This window comes from Anser brachyrhynchus (genome assembly GCF_964034855.1).
Source record: "Anser brachyrhynchus genome assembly, chromosome: Z".
NCBI classification, from domain to species: domain Eukaryota; kingdom Metazoa; phylum Chordata; class Aves; order Anseriformes; family Anatidae; genus Anser; species Anser brachyrhynchus.
This window is the reverse complement of record NC_137697.1, coordinates 34,308,964-34,326,605: the sequence shown is the minus strand read 5'-3', so window position 1 is coordinate 34,326,605 and position 17,642 is coordinate 34,308,964. Positions and strand designations below refer to the sequence as shown.

The following is a 17,642-nucleotide window of genomic DNA, read 5'->3' as shown; positions in this document are numbered from 1 at the left end:
GATTATAAATCAGTCACATTTAGGAGAGGCTTATAACAGTTCTATAACCAGTGCACACAGGGCAGTGTTGGGAGAGAGGGGAAGGAGGGAGAGAGAAAACCACAGACACTGGTGGGGCGAAACCAAAAGAAGCATTCAGGAAAGTCATCAACATTAACCATGGGAATCTGGATCAAATCAAAATCTTCAAAAAACAATATTTTGGTTTGTTGTAGAAAGCCAGAAAATGAAGCAAAAGCTTAACTACTACTAAAATCTAACTTGGAGGCAGGAAAGCAAAATAAATACTTTTTTTTTTTTTTTTTTTTTTTTGTACAAAATCTTGTAAAAAGACATTTCAAACAAGCAAACACAGGGCTTAGATTGAGAATTTGAAATAAATCCTTTTATGACTTTCACTGTGGAAAACTCCTTCTAGTTCTGGCTTAGAATAATTTTATCATACAACAAGTTTGTGGAGAACTGTGTTCAGCCACAGATACAAACTACGTAGATATACACCGTGGAGAATTTTAAGTGTCTTAATGGTTGTTTTCATATTATCCCCTTAATTTTCTAATTTATTGCTTCACTTAAAACTAATCAAACCAAGAAACAAAAACCCAACAACCCCAAAGCCTACATTTTGAAATCTTCATGTTCTGCATCTTAACTCTATGCAGTTACTGACTGAAAGCATATGCTTTCTAAAGTTCTGTAGGCTTTGATTTCAGTAACTTTTCATGAACTAGCTTGCATTACATGGTGACAGAAGTGATGGTATAAAGCTTTTCTCTTAAGAAAAATATGATGTGGTGACTTAGAGGATTGCTACATGCCCAGTTTATTGATACCGGCTGATTTTATGGTATGGCTTCAGCACTGACTGTGGAGTTTATGAGAACGCTGCCACCTACTGTTAAGATTGACTTATGTCTCTCCAGACAGTGCAGCAAGATTTTAAACCCTGAGGGCACGGATTTAAATGGGACTCTTGGACACTTTTCTTGAAGATGGAAGAATATATTTTCTCTCATTTATTTGAGATGGCTAGAACGTAAGAGTGGAATTATTTTGAAAATCAAAGTGAAAGAAAGAGATGTAAGCCAGAATATCTCTGAAAAACCTGAGTGACTTGGAAAATGCTAGGGTCTCAATCACTGTCAAAGTTAGCTAAGTACAGAAAAATCAGAGTCAAAGAACCAGAATATAAATGTGATCCAGAACCACAGTATAAGTACAATGTGATGCAGAAGCACGAAGTCAGAGATCTCAAGAGCCTTAAAAAGACTCTGACTATATTTCTGAGGAACAATTGGAAGTGGTGAGGAGGAGATGGTACATGTGAATGTGCGTCTGAAGGGGTGGCTGCGTGTTTTTTTTTTTTTTTTCTTAATCTGAGTCTGGGCTTGCCTTTTGCCACAGGGAAAGAATATAAAAATAAAAATAATAAAAAAGAACTGACTGGCTTGGGACCCATGTCACAGTGTGTAGTTTTGCTTCTACCAGCCTGAGTCCTTAAAAGAGAAAATTAGAAAATTGGTGGAAAAAATCATGCTGTAGTCCTGTGGCTGTCAAGAGAACTGACACTTGTCCTGATGCCTCACCATTTAGGTTTAGGTGTGAGTGGGAAGGTGAGAGTGCTCAGAAGGCTATCAAAGAGGGAAAGTTGAATTCAGTAATTCAATCTGAATCATCTTGAAAAGTATGAAAACAACAGTTTATTGGGAGCCTTGGCACTGGGAGGTAAAGAGAGTAGTGTGATGGGTGTCTAGTTTATACAGGTCTTCAAAAGAAAATAAAAAGATTAACCTAAGCATTTGTAGTTACTAAAACTACAGTATTATATGGTAAAAAACACAGTATTTTATAAGATGTAGAAATTTTAGCCATGAGTTGAGAGGAATTTTGATGTGGCTAACAGCATTCTTCACGTTACTTTCATTTTCCTTTATCACAGCAACACCACTGTTCTGCAAAGCCAATGTCAGATTTTGTAGTTTGACAGTCTTTTTGCTTGCTCCTGTGAGTAAAATCTGTGAGCAGCAGATATAAACGTGATAATTATTTTCACTCAGTGAACTTAGAGTGCCTAAAGAAGCACCTCTAGAGGAATGTACATCACAATTAATATTTTCCCAATAATTTTTTCCCAAGTGCTTAGTGTAATATTTAATATAATACAGAGTGCTCTGCAGTTGTCCGGTGTGATGATACAGTAGTACAGTGAGAATACACTGACAACTAAGAGTTCTTCCTCTGTTTGCTGGTGTTTTAGGTAAGGATAAGTGACTTTTAGGGCATATTTTGTCAATAGAGAGATGCATGAAAGTCATGATTATAAATGAAGATGAGATGAAATGGAGGAAATACTAGTACGTTCTTGGCCTTATATGTTTATTATTTTAATCCATGGACATCATGCCTTTTAAAACAATTTAAAAAATCTTTCCAAATTTGTGCCATCAATTTGTGTTCTATATCTTTATAAGCAAAATTTCAGTCTTTTGGGGACCACTATGAAATTTTTCTTTATAGTTAGAGATGATATATGCAGAAATTCTGAACAGCTGAATTAAATACAGTCTTGGGAAGGATAGGCACAGGGGAACCAGGGCTCTAGCGTATACATATCTCTGAACTAAAAATGAAAATAAATTTTTCTTAGGCAGATGGATGACAGAATCTAAGAGCTTTTCTTTCTAAGCTTTACTAAGGGAACAAGTTCACACAAAACTCTATGAAGACTTAGAAAAACTACATTACTGTGGTAGACACAATATTAAGTTTACTGCAGCATCATCTATACCTCTCTTTTGCACTTATTTTCCAGGGAAGCCCAGCTTTTTGTTGAAAAATTTGAAGGTGCTCTTGGAAAAGGAAAAGGAAAAAAGTTCTACGCATACAAAGTGATGATGACAAAGGTAAGTATGTTATTTTACTAACTTCCTGTAATGCAGAAGGGGAGCCTTTTGAAGATTACTGCCACATGTACCCATCTTCCAAAATAATTTTCCTTGTCTTAATTTGAAATTTAACACTTTTGTTTCCACTGCTCTTACATGTAATAATTTCAAATGCAAGCTCACAATTTGACTGAGACATATATTGAGATAAAAATGAATGGTATTGCAAGACCTGCAAAGACACATATCTGGTCATGTATTTAGTAAAAGTTAATTTTCCTTTGCATAAATTATGTTTATCTGTTGACTGTATCCTAAGACCTGTCTTTCTCTTGATCTTGTGAAAGATCAGAAAGTGTCTTTTTGTTCCACAGAAAAAATACTGGGGATCTCCACTAAGCCAAGACTCTAGAGCTATATCCTAGATATATTCCAGAAAGCAATACAGCTCTGTAGGATTGTGACTGAAAGACTGAATGGTGGTTGCTGGTCCACATTATATGTGTTCTGGCAGGACTTTGGCCTAAGTCAAATAAGGTCCCATGAACTAAATACACACTAGCAGTCTTCTAGAGTGCAGCTTAATTTTATGCTTAAAAACTTTGTTTTATGCTCTGACACAGCTTTAAATCGCAAAGATAAGTGCTGTAAATTGGGATGATTTTGGAGATTCACTAGAAAAAAAAACAAACAACAACAAAACAAAACAAAGAAACAAGAAACACACTCCTGATCTAAACTAAAATGATGATGCAGAATAATGTTTAGCCCATTTGGCAAGACCACTTAATCTGGCCAGCATCACCTTTAGGTAGACTGGCTTTTCTGCAGGCAGATGTGTAGTCAAATCTTATTAGCATTAATATTCACACAAATAAATAATTAGGCTTTCAAACTCAGATTTGCACCAGAAGCTCAATTACAGAAGTTATACTTATCCATTAGATAAAATACTGAGTAGAGTAATTGCAATTAAATGACACAGTTTGAGCTCCAAATCTGAATTTTGAATATCAAAGGAAAGAACAAATTAAATTCTCAGAAACAATTAAAAAAAGAAAAAAAAAAGAATGGCATGAAAGGAATGGATTCTTTAATCATTTTTCTTGTGGAAGACATAGGGACTTCACACAAAGCCAGTAGGAAACATATTCAGAGGAAATAAAAGGAGATAGTTCTTTATAAGCTAGTGTTTCTGTTGCAGTGGGCTCTGCCAAAGGATGCTCTGGATGATTAAGGGTTTTCATTAGCTCAAGTGGAAAATGCACATTTGGGGTGAGAGATTATGATTTTGTTTGCTTGTTTGTTTTTAATATGTAACCCTTTCCAGAAATGGATGAAATTTCAAAGAGATTTTGAGAATTTTAAGACAGCCTGCATACCCTGGGAAATGAAAATTAAGGAGATTGAGAGTAAGTACTTGTGAAAGGTAATAAAGAATAATATCTAGTATTATATTTCTGATGCATGCCAAAATTTTAAATTGCTTTTCAGTGCTTTAGAAATACCTATCTGTATTCAATGTGTGGTATAAATGCAGTAAGTATTTCTTCTTTAATTAATACTTATTAAGCTTGATATAATAGCTTGTTGAAAAGTTCCTTGAGAGAGTGTTAGCCAACTTACGCAACAATAAACAGTGAACAGATTAGGAACCAGTGTTGAATTTAATCCTGGAAAACAGATATTGGGATTAGCTGTTGTCTACCTTTACTTTGCTTGTATTTGTATTATAATAATTTCTGCGACTTTTGTTGTTGGTGGTGGTGTGGTTTTTTTTTTTTTTTTTCTTTTCTTCATTATCTTGAGCCCAATGTTAGAGGTCTTACAAAGTTATTTCTCTCATTTTCAGTCATATAATACAGCATGGAGCAAAAATTAGTGGTCTTGGACATCACCACATAATAGGCATAAATATAAGGAGAAGAATGTATTTAGTTCTATGGGTATGTTTCAGAGTAAGTTTTTGGCATAGGTTTTATTTGTCAGTTCCATGGATGAATTTAAACTGCATGTCTCTCTTTGAAGGAAATTCAGGTTACCTTCATGGGTACCTTACCGAGGTTCTGCCACCGATGAATGCAGCTGAGAATGCAATAGTGCCTGACTTTAGAGAAGTTGCCTTTTGGAGAAGCTGTTGGTTGCATCAAAGTGCAATAGCCAGAAGAGCAGAAAAATGATAAATTGTGAATTCTGTGGAGTTTTGGACTACAAAATAACCCTTGAGGAGAACTTATATAATGTCCTTAAACATATGGTCTATGGACTGCTGAACACATTATCTGTATACTTAGGGTGAAGTTTAGAAGAAACTGCTGCATATGTAAAGTTAGAATCAAAAATTCAGCAGCAGAATGCACATGGTAGCTTACTGGTATGGACACATAATAGACATCTTGAGGATGCATGGGAATCATGTTTCTGCTAGTTTCCACAAAGAAGTAGTCCTGGCACAAGCCGTTCTTTTAGTAATGACTTTCAACAGACACTTTTATTTCTTTGTAAAATATGCATGCAAAAATAGATGTATATTCCAGTCTTGCTTTCATATCTATTTACTTTTTCATTCACAATGGGTAATATTTTTACTGTTACCTGGAAGCTCTCAAAAGCATAGTAGGATAACACCTTTTCATAATCTCAAGAGGTAGGATTGTGAAGTTTACTCTTTTTCTATTATATTTATCATTATATTTGTTCATCTCATTGCTAATGCAAATTGTATTTATTTGTAGAAACAATCTTCTGTCTGAATACTAGTAAGTTAAGAAGTACACTTAGATTACAGTTGAGTCCAAAATACTATTGTCTAGAAAAAAGACTTCAAGGAAAAAGCTCTGAAATATTGCATAAAAAATAAATTTTAAATCACAATTTATTTGATTCTGGTTAACTCAAACAGTAGCTCTTAGCATGTACATCGTATTAACAAATATACAGTACTGAGATCAAGGTCATCTTAATGATGACATTGATGAAGTAGCCAACTCACAGACAAAAAGCACATTAAAAAGATATTAAAAAAGAAGTGAGAGAAACTGAAATTGAAGAAAACCAGTCAGCGTGTAAGGAAAGAGTACAAGGAAAGAGTAAATATTAAGATACATTGAGACACAGAAAACAGACTGAAAAAAGGCTGCTTCAACTTTGACCTGATTGTCACCTTAATGTATACATAGATAAGATATGTATCAGTATTACAGTATTGGTAATACTCTAACAAGCTTAGTAAATGGATGTGTTCTTAATAATAGATCTGATTGACTTTTGACTCCTAGGTCACAGAGCCAATGGCATTCTCTTTGAGTTTAAGTTCAGTGCTTTGTAAAATGAAAGTAATTCTACTGCCTTAAGCGTGTAGTATCAGACAACGAACAGGATGAGTCTGATACTATTTATGAAGAATTCAACAGTAATAGAACTTTGGTTGCTTAAAATTCCGTTGGGACCTGCAGAACATTGAACAAGTGAGAGTATCTTGTTGGCACAGGTAACACCACACATGTAACCACTGAATCCTCCAGTACACCCAAAAGACTGAAGAGGGATTGAAGAAAGTGATGGAACACTAGGACTGGACACCAGGATCAATATTTAAAAAATAGATACCGCCATTAGACAGCATTATGTTTGTGAACTCTTGGTCATGTTAGCTCCCATGGGCTGTACTCTCATGGCAAAGTATGGTTGCATGAAGGAAATTGAACACGGTCTACACAACAGTTCATTTCCAGAGGAGACAGTACAGTGAAATAAACTGCAAATAATATCATATTGTGACAGGTAAAGTAGGCTGTTTGGACCACTCTTGGAAATCTAGTGATACAAAATGCTCTGGCAGAGTTCACTGCTACAGAACTGGGTCTGTACAACTGCTTTCCACATTGCTACACAGTACAGCATGTGCAAAATATTTTGTGTGTGTATGTGCATGTGATAATTTTTTACGACCAGGACACAGAAGGGTATCTGGCATATTTCTTCCTTATGGTCAAAAGCAGGCAGGGTTGCAGAGAGGTTGCAAATGAAATGTAAATTAAGGTCCTATATGATGGTGAAAGGTCAGTTAGGCACTACTGGGTAAGATTGCTTTGACTTAACAAGAAATAGTGTACTGGTGAAAAAATGTTAAAAGAAATAAAATGCTTTCTTTCATGCAATTGTAAAAGCCTAGGTAGCTATGCTGCCCTACCATCACCGAATGATGCTGGAAAGCTGGCGGAAAAACATTATAATAAACACACTTCATGAGAACAACAGAACTGTTAAATTCACATGAAGTCAGTAGAAATAGTATAGTTTTATGTAAAAGAAGTCAAATGAAGAATGGGTTGTACTGGTGCAAGTGCTGTGCCATGCCTGTGCCTGGGATACTACTGAACTGAAAAATTCTTTGGGATATTGCTTGTACACTAGAAAGACCTAGGAAGAAAATGATTCATGCTAAGCAAGCTCTGCTATGCCTATGGACCAGGAGCAGTGGGATTGCTAATGTTTAGACACTAAAATTCTTGAAAGAGTTTTCCTTTCTGTGATAACTGTAATCAACAATATTATTAATCAACAATATTATTTAATAATAATAAATGAAATAATAAGGAAACAGGATAAAGAAGAAAAAAGGAATTACTAACTATTTTTAAGCCCTAGCAAGCAAACTTTCATCTTTAACCTTCAGCTTATTTATGTAACATTGCCCAGTATAATGAATAGGGACCTTGTTCTCTCAGCACTCTTCCATCGGGTCTGACTCTTTCAGGCTGCCAGCTATCCAGAAAGACTGAGTATCAGCTTGAAGTGCTGTGTTACCTCAGACAGCCTCTCTGCTTCAAGCTCAGAGTCCTTTATAGCAAAGGGAGCCCAGCTTCAAAATAACACACATCACGGTACGCTGTACGCATCATCCATCTACCTGAAATAAGTGAATCTGCTTTTTTTTTTTTTTTTTTCTCTTCACATTCAGGAGAGGTAGAAGTTGATAATTAAACATATGAAATGCTTACATTTCAAAAAGAGACACTTTTATAACACAATGACACTATTAATTAATGAATAATTTCCTTACAGAATAGGCATTCAGTAGTATCTTTGCAACAGGGCTCAATGGGAAACACATTGCTATATTGGGACAGGGGAAGCTTCTCTGTTCCACAGATCTAATTCACATGATTCATTCCAATGCATAGTATAAATAAAGTATTACACTTTCATACGTACCTGGAACTTGCTGTACCTCAGAATAAATTTAAAATGTTGGTGAAACTAGGACTGTTTTTGTTCATGGCTGGTTCACACTGTTTTTACAGTTTTCCATGATCCCTGTTGCTCTGTTTTGACCTGCCTACTTCAGAAATCTAGTTAGAGGCATCCATAGCAAAATTATCCTTACCCCCAGCTAACCTTTTCACTTATTAGAGATTTCTGGTTTTACCAGAAAATCAATATAGGCCATAAGCAGTCTGTGCAGCGTGACTTGTATGACCTGTATGGATGCGTGCAATTCCAATGCACTGCCTTAATGCACATGTTCCAGTTGGATAACTGTGATTTCATCAGGATAAATGATGAAAAGCTGTAACTAGATTAATGAAAAGAAACCATTCCTAAAAGAAGAATGAGGATATTAATATTGACCAGGAAGAACACATCCAGCATGATTAGATTTTATTCTTTTTTAAGTCCATAGCATCACCAAAAGCTGTAGCTGTGTTGTAACTGATTTAATGGCTCACGACAAACCAGGCTGACCAAAACATGTCTGCACATAGACTTTTCAGTAGGTAGAAGACTGCTAAGATTAGCTACTTTTTCATGCAGAATTTCAAAATTGTAGTTTCATTCTGAACGGTGAATAAAGTAGATTTTGAAATGCTGAAATCCTTAACAGAGTGTTTTTGTCATTGTTGTTTTTTCCTTCCCTTTTCATAGCCCAAATAAATATCCCTTATCAATGGATCTCTGTTTACACTCTGGGATTATGCCAGTTTAAGTGTGTTAATTTTTTTTACTTTTTTTTTTTTTTTTTAAATAATAGAACATGCATAGATTAGCCTCAGATAGTACCAACCATGTTAACCTAATTTAAAAAAATGGAAGAAGTTGTTGTTGGCTTTGCAAAACAGTCTGTGTATACCAGTGTAGACTCCTCTGCACAGAGTGATTATTAGCTTCTTGTTTGTTGTAAGAGTGCATCAGGCTCCTTAGCTAGACTGTGTGTGAGAAAACCTGGGGAAAGGTCAGTTTTTCCATGTGAAATCTGCTATTTTCTAGCTCAGATGAGCAAGACTGCCATCTGTTCTCTATCTAGCAGAGTGGTGCTGTAGCAGCTTGAGTTTAATTTGATCTGTTACTTCTATTTGGCCTGATTTGCAGAGGTACTGGTAAAATCACGCACTTAGTGCTCTCTGGTTCTCCTGCAACCGCCTCTTCACATGTGTTTGGCTCAGTGGTCTGCAGTGGGAAAGGTCCATGGTCTGGTTTGATGGGTTAGCCTTTGCTCATGGGTTTGAGGGGAATATACAGATAGCAAATTAAGAGAAAGAAAGAATAAAACACTTGCAGATCTTTTTCTTCTTCCATGGTGAACAACTCTGTCTCCACTAGCTAGCTTAAAAGAGCACTTTCAAGTACTCTATGTCCTTGGAACGACTACTCCCACTAGCTAATTCTGTGGTACTTCCTATTAACACTGAGGTGGTACTGGCTTAACATGCCAAAAATGCTCAAAATACACATGTATTTAAAAAAAAAAAAAAGAGAGAGAGAGGAGAGAGAGAGAGAGAGAGAGAGAGGGAGAGAGAGAGAGAGAGAGAGAGAGAGAGGAGAGAGGGAGAGAGAGAGGGAAAGTGTGACTTATTTTGATTCCTGTCCTTAGAGGATTTCATACAATTAAATACCATAGTACTTATATGACCGGAAGTACTTTGTCCAAGTAATATTTTTGCTTTTTGTTTTTTGTTGTTTCTGTTTTCTCTACCAGATCAATGAATGCTAGTATGTAAACTGGAAAAAAAGTTATTAGAATTGTAGTAGTAAAGAAGATGAAAAACACTCCTGTATTTAGTTTAAGTAAGCTTTGAACAACTTCATTTTAAGGTAAAGCAACATATAAAGTTAACTGATCTGCTCCTTTTTCACATCTTATGTTTTCATAGGTCACTTTGGTTCATCAGTAGCCTCTTACTTCATATTCTTACGCTGGATGTATGGAATAAACATGATTCTCTTTGGACTGACCTTTGGACTTGTAATGGTGCCTGAGGTGGGAATTTTTTAAATTATCATTTTTTAAATTGTCATTGAGAATTTCTGCCTTTGCTGTGACATTTCATAGGACTGGACCTTCAGATAGATTTGTAATCTCTTTATGCTCCATTAAAAAACATTAAGGTGTACTAAGGTCATGAAGGTGTACTTCATGGAAAGTTGTCTTTAGAGAGGTGTCTTGGAGTAGACCAAACAGAAAAATGTATGTAAGGATGTGTCCGTCCCAAAAGTGTTTTTGTAGAGACTGGGATGGTGTTAAACATTTTTCTTTTTTTTTTTTTTTTTTTTTAATAGAGAAATAAGTAGACGAGCTCAGGCAAAGAAGCAGTCAAGTGGTATATTAAAATTTGCACTGCAAAGACAAAGATATATTCCAAGGCTCTGAGGCATCCTGGACCCTTTCCAGCAGCCTTTGTACTCATATGTTAAGAAGGCTGAACAGGCTGTAAAGTCACAAGAGAGGCACAAGTTAAAAACCGTGCCCAGAATATGTACTTCAAGCAGAAACCACTTTTGTGAAATAAAATATTTATCTAGCACCTTTAAGGCACTTCAGTACCTTCCTAAAAAGAGGGCTTATATGGAATTAAAAGTGTTGTGCCATCTCCCTGATTTCACTCTTTCACATTCTCACACCTTCTAGTGAGCAGATGGCAAACTATAAGTCAGGAATTTCCAGCAGTTTCCTAGTATACCATTTCAGTAGTGCGATTCATCTTTCACTGAGGCCAAAACAGAGAAAATGACAAACTATTTACAGGGAGAGGCTTAGAAAGGGTGCTGTAAGGACATATACTGTGGCTTGGCAAGTATTTTGCCAGAGCAGTGGGACTCAGAATCCAAACTGAATCGTAGCATTTTCCCACACATTTCAGGTAACAAACCAATAAAATTCATTATGCAAGAAAAATGAATCTTCTGGTCTTGTCTGTAAGACACAGCCCACTCATCAATTTGAAATTCTTTGTTGCCTTTGAATGTAGGTGACACAACTTGATAGCACTTTGTTGCTAGTGAAATGTCACTTTAAATTTAGAAAAGACCATTAATGAATACTTTAGGCATAGTTTCAATCTTAAATGTCAGAAGCCATGAAAAGAAGAGGAGAAGTAGGTCATCCTCACTAGGGAACTAAGGAGCACAAAATAAGTCTTCCTAAGAAGTGACAGATCACTATCCCTTCCTTTTGTTGGTATTTTGCTTTAAAATGTAAATTGCTCTTATTTCTTGGTTCCAGGCTTTGATGGGGAAGCCATATGGCTCTCTACCGAGAAAAACTGTCCCAAGAGCTGAAGAAGCCAGTGCTATGAACTTTGCTACTCTCTGGGATTTTAGTGTAAGTGCATAATTTTGCAATATTGCATATTCACACGACTTTTTCATTATTATGGACTTTGGCTTCACTATTTAATAATCAGAGATTTAATATGGAATATTTCAGAAGAAAATAGAAGTAGAATTTAGCCCAGCCTCACCCCCCCAACCCCCCCCACAAAATCTATGTACAGACATTTATTTCAGGTAAAAAATGTATCAAACTCAGTGTCTACATGCACATCTCAGTATCTGAAGCAATACAAAGGCTTATGGGAAAGAGTCTCAAAGTTGGATTCACAGCCCTGGGTGCAGTCTGTCCACTACTTAAAGATGAATTCAGTCTTCTGTATTTATGATATTACGATTCCACATTGGAGGATGCAGAATGGATAAGAAAAAAAATCCAATAATGTGCTGTGTAGTTTTCTTTTTTTTTTCTAAAATTGAATGTTGTTTTTAGTTTTTCTCTGTCTTACATAATATATAGATATTTTAGCCAGATTAGTAAGGATGTTTTAATTCTTTACAGTTGAAGTGATGCCCTGCCTAACCTAAGGTTCTATACCTCCTATACTGACAGACTAAGCAGACTAATCCTAAATATGCCATACAGCTTTTTCTTCCTGAAAACAACTAACCTAATTTTGCATGTGGCATTTCTCTGCAGTTGATCTCATTATATATACAGATGATCCAATTTTGTATAAGGCTAGCTGATGATAAATTCAGTATTGCAATACATTGGTTAGAAGGTTTTTATAATTCTCTATGGGTCATGTTCAATGTTATCAAAAGGTACTTTTCACCTGTGAAACAGTGCAACCATCTAATTAAGATTTTCCTTCAGATTAATGAAAGCAGCATCCACTGAGTTAAGAGTGATTTCTATCTCAATCTACTGCACTCTTTCTTTTCTATAAGGAACATCAAAACTTAGGGACTTATGCATATAAGTATATTCTAGCACTTGAATTATTTTAGCAGCGGGAAGCATGAATGTACTTCACAGAACAGCTTGGTTTGGAAGGGACCTTAAAGATCATCCAGTCCCAACCCTCATGCCATTGGTAGGGAAGCCACCCACCAGATCAGGTTGCCCAGGGCCCCGTCCAACCTGGTCTGGAACAGCTCCAGGGATGGTGCATCTGCAAACTCGCTGGGCAACCTGTTCCAGTGCCTCACCACCCTCACAGTGAAGAATTTCTTCCTAACTTCTAATCTAAATCTCCTTTCTTTTAGTTTAGAACCAATCCCTCCCTTATTCTGTTATTGTTTACCCACTGCAAAAAGTTGCTCTCCATCTTTTTCATAAGCTCTATTTAAGTATTGAAAGGCTGCAATAAGGTCACCCCAGACCCTTCTCTTCTCTAGGCTGCACATCCCCAGCTCTCTCAGGCTTTCTTTGTAGGAGAGGTGCTCCAGGCTTTGATCGCTTTTGTGGCCCTCTAACAGCCTGCTGTAACAGCCCCACATCCTTCTTGTGCTGTGGGCCCCAAACCTGGATGCAGCACTCCAAGTGGGGCCTCACAAGGGCAGAGGGGCACAATCACCTCCCTCCACCTGCTGCCCACTCCTATTTTGATGCAGCCCAGGATGTAGTTGGCCTTCCGGGCTGCAAACGCTCACTGCTGGCTCGTGTCAATCTTTTCATCCACCCCAACTCCTAAGTCCTTCTCTGCAGGGCTGCTTCCCATGAGTTCTTCTCCCAGTCTGTACTCATGCCTGGGATTGCCCTGACCCAGGTGCAGCACCTTGCACTTGGACTTGTTGAACCTCACTAGGTTCACAAGGGCCCACTACTCAAACTTGTCCAGGTCCCTCTGGATAGCAACCCTTCCTTCTGTTGTGTCGACTGCACCACTCAGCTTGGTGTCATCTGCAAACTTGCTGAGGGTGCACTCAATCTCATTGTCTATGCCATTGATAAAGATATTAAACAGTCCCAGTCCCAGGACAGAACCCTGAGGGACACCACCCGTCACTGGCCTCCGCTTGGACATAGAGCCATTGAAAACTGCTCTCTGCGTGTGGCCATTCAGCCAATTCCTTATCCACTGGTATCCTTCAAATCCATATCTCTCCATTTTGGAGATCAAGATGTCATATGGGATGGTGTCAATAGCCTTGCAGAAGTACAGGTAGATGACACTGGTCAGTCTTCCCTTGTATACTGACTGATGTAGTCACTCCATCACAGAAGGCAGATTGGTCAGACATGAAGTTGGATTGATTGTCATGATGTTGGAAGCAGACACATTTCTCAGGTAAAATAAACTCAGGTGCAGGTTCTTCCAGAGTACAGCTCAGTGTCTCCAACTTTTAGCAGAATGACTTGTCTGTAAGTGGCCTCTCTGTGTGGGTTTGAAACCTTTGAGGTCCTGTCCCATCGTGTTGGTGCAGAAAACAGTGCAGGCTGCTGAGCTTGCAAGAGTATTTCCATTAGGGCACAGACAGATTTACATACTTCTCCCCTTTCGAGAGTAAAAATGGCTCTGACCTCCCTTGAAGAAAAAACAAACAAGCAAGCAAGCAAGCAAAGAAACAACAACAACAAAAATACCATTTTAAGGTACAATGTTTATGCCTCTCCTTAATACTGACATCTTTGACTATAGTTAGTCAAAATCTAATCTTGTGATGTGTAGGTCTCAGATTGGGTCTTTTGTTCTGTGGCTCTATACCCCAATGCAGAGCCTCACCTGACTTTATATGTTGGCTGGTTCTTGGAATTATTTTCAATCATCAGACACCAGTAGGAAGAATCTGGTTGTAACACCACAGAACATATGAAAAGACTTAACTTGATAAACTAATTTTTCTCATTTACAAGCAAAATCTTTCAGGCTTATTTGTTGCAAAATGCTACATTTAAAAGTAATGTAACAGGTATAAAGTACAACGATTGCCTGTCTTTTGACTGTAAATATGCATAAAGTGATCAGATGACTTCTGCTCTATTTTGTCTCAAAAAATGGTTGTCCCTCCTTGGTTAAAAATGGATAAAATGGATCTTGACCTGTCTAAAAAGCCATCTTGCATTTTGCAACATTTTGCAATGACTGCTGCACAAAATGACATTGTGTCTGGTTCATCAGGGTTACATATTTGAATGACACGAAGAGTATGTCTAGACATATACGTGGGAAAGTAAATGATTATGACATTTTAAACTGAGAAATTTAAACATCAGAGAAATAGTGAAGAAAAATGAATTGTATAGTGACTTGGAGAGTGTAAAGAGAGTGGAGACTAAAGGAGGTTTATACAGCAAATGGGAAAAGAGTTTTTAAAAGAAATGGATTTGAGAAAAGATAAATGAAGACAGATGGTGAAAGGAGGGGAAAGTTTATAATAGCTGAGAAAAACAAGATCTGACATATCTGAAGAAGAAAGTCTAGAGAATTACAGCAGCAGTTAACACCGGGAGCAAATGCAGTAGACATAAACATGGAACAGGACAGTGAAAAAGATGGATCCCCTGAAATACTGAGGGCAAAAAAGAATTTTCTTGAAGCATGTCAAATCAAAAAATATTCCCTGAAGACTTTGACATGTTTAATTAAGCAGTGTAGGAAATAGTACCTTTCATCTGATAGCAGTTGTTGTATGTTACAAAGTAAGTCATACAAAAGTGAACCCGTGTCAACAAACATTACTTCATACTCCAAAAAAAAAAAATCACCATTCTTTAAAGTAGTGAAGAAAAGATTAGTTTAATATATATATATATATATATTTTTTTTTCCCCCTGATATTGGACTCATTGTACTGACAAGGCAAATAGACGCAGGTTTTTTTTTTTTACTTGGCATTCTGTTTTAATACTGTATAATCTACAGTTCAGAAAATAATCCAAACCTAAAGGAATCAGACTCTCAAGCTGCATTATACACAGTAGACCAATATTTTTATTTTACCCTTCTTTTACATTTGGGTAAGGAAATAGCAAAAGATGTCTTCCATGAATGCCTACACTGCTAAAAATATTTCATGTTTCATGGTGAAATGCTGTAGGCAAAGTCCAGGAAAAACAAACAAACAAACAAACAAACACCTTACTGAATAACATATTACACACAATGGAGGAATTATCTCAGACTTTGCAGAACAATGACTTACGAGAGGTTTTTATACTCTGAGGGATACAAAAGGCTGACACCAGAACTGTGTCATGCTGTAAAGAAAGCTGAAAGAAAGCTAAGCTAACATGGAGTTATACGATGCTGTAATGAGCATAAAGATGCAAAAGACCAACTATTGAATTTCAATATGGCCCAACTGTGTGAAAGTTTTACTAGTAATTAGTAATAAAGGTGTTCTATATCAATATTTCCCTTATCGGAAAAGAAAACATTATTACTCTTGTATGTATACATATTTCTGAAAACCAGTCTTATATGATGTAAAAAGAGATACATTGATTCCTAAATCAAGACATTTTGAATAATATTTTTATGATATATTAATATTTCATTTGCAGATTAGAATTGCAAACAAAATTTTTCAATTAACTCTGTGACAGATGTAGCAAGAGCTATAATAGCTGTGCATATTGCAAGATAATATATAAGGGAGAGATATTATTTATTTTAAGTCATATGAGCTACTGAACAGCAGAAGGGAAGTAAATGGCTTCTTTAACTCACAAAAACGTCAGTTTACTGTATCAGTGTCAAAATAATGCATGATCTATCCACCAATTACATTTTCACTGAACTCTGTATTTGCCTTGAATTCATGCAGTCAGCTGGAGGTGTGGCCATTGACAGTTGTCATTTGAAAGTTTCTAGGTACAGTCTTCTAGGAGGAGATTTCTTGCTCTAACTTGAGGATTATCAGGAAACTTCAGGTATTTAGATCATTTTAGATACCAGCTTTTTTTTTTTTTTTTTTTTTTACTGTTAACCATTTACTAGTACTTTGAAAAATCAGCAATATGACTTGTAGAAGAGAAAGGGATTCTCATTGAGGCTTTTAGAAAAATAGATAAACTTTGAACTGCTGAAAAGATACATTTGCATTGCATTCCTTATAAACTTGGAGTCAAAGCGTTAAACCCTGCACACTGAATAATTATTCAATAAAATGCAGCTATGTATTGACTAACATATATGGAATGATCACCCAGTGAACAGCAAACAACATTAGACAAAGAATGTGTATGAGAATTTTATATTAAAAAGAATATACAAGAAATGTGGAAATGAAGCAAAAAATAGTGTATTTTTGCTGGAAGTAATTTGTAAAACTAAGTATGTGATTTTTTATTTTTATTTTTTTTTTCAGTAGATAGACTGTCCTTGTAGTTTTAAAGATAAAATATTTGCAAATTGACATGAAATATTCTGTCTTTCTAAAAATTACAAAAGGAGGGTTTGTCTATCCTGTGAGATTTATTATAGTGATGCTTATAACTGTTCTGAATGCATTAAAATTAATGTTTCAGTATGTTGCTGTTGGTAGAATTCTAATTAAGTGCATAGCTAACAAACTTGTGATGTTAATTTTTTTATTGAATTTTCAGGGCTTTGCACAGTATTCTGTGCTCTTTTACGGTTATTACAATAACCAGAGGACAATTGGATGGCTCAAGTTCAGGATGCCTCTTTCCTATTTCCTTGTTGGAGTTGGGACTATTGGCTACAGCTTTATGATTGTCATTCGAACGTAAGTTCTGTTTGGCTTTGGAATGAAGTACATTTTGAAAGACATGTAATATCAATGTTGATCACCAAGACTACCTTTGAAAAAATACACTTTGGAATACAGTAATGGAGCTAAAATGCAAAGAAATGCTGACTTCTGCCACAGAATCATAGAACGGCTTGGGTAGGAAGGGACCTTAAAGATCATCAAATTCCAAACCCCCTGCCATGGGCAGGGACACCTCCCAACAGATCAGGTTGCTCAGAGCCCCATCCAACGTGGCCTTAAATATTTCCAGAGATGGGGCATCCGCAACTTCTCTGGGCAGATCCTCCCTTAATGAAGTCATTTTGGCTGTCACCAATCACCTCCTTATTTTCCATGTCCCTTAGCATAGTTTCCAGCAGGGTATGCTACATGATCTTGCCAGACACAGAGGAGAGACTGACTAGCCTGTAGTTCTCTGGGTCTTCCTTTTTTGCCTTTTTAAAAATGAGGGTTATGTTTCCCCTCTCCCAGTCACTGGGA

At 36.6% G+C, this 17,642-nt stretch overlaps 1 protein-coding gene across 1 annotated transcript in view; it reads left to right on the top strand.

Annotated features, from left to right (window-relative positions):
• The window catches only part of TMC1 (transmembrane channel like 1), a 138,420-nt gene that overhangs the window by 82,365 nt on the left and 38,413 nt on the right, over positions 1-17,642 (top strand). The window contains exons 5-9 of the mRNA XM_080574292.1: positions 2,813-2,903; positions 4,216-4,297; positions 10,040-10,146; positions 11,389-11,487; positions 16,993-17,135. Coding sequence (XP_080430418.1) covers positions 2,813-2,903; positions 4,216-4,297; positions 10,040-10,146; positions 11,389-11,487; positions 16,993-17,135 — 522 coding nt within the window. The remainder of the gene's footprint in view (positions 1-2,812; positions 2,904-4,215; positions 4,298-10,039; positions 10,147-11,388; positions 11,488-16,992; positions 17,136-17,642) is intronic.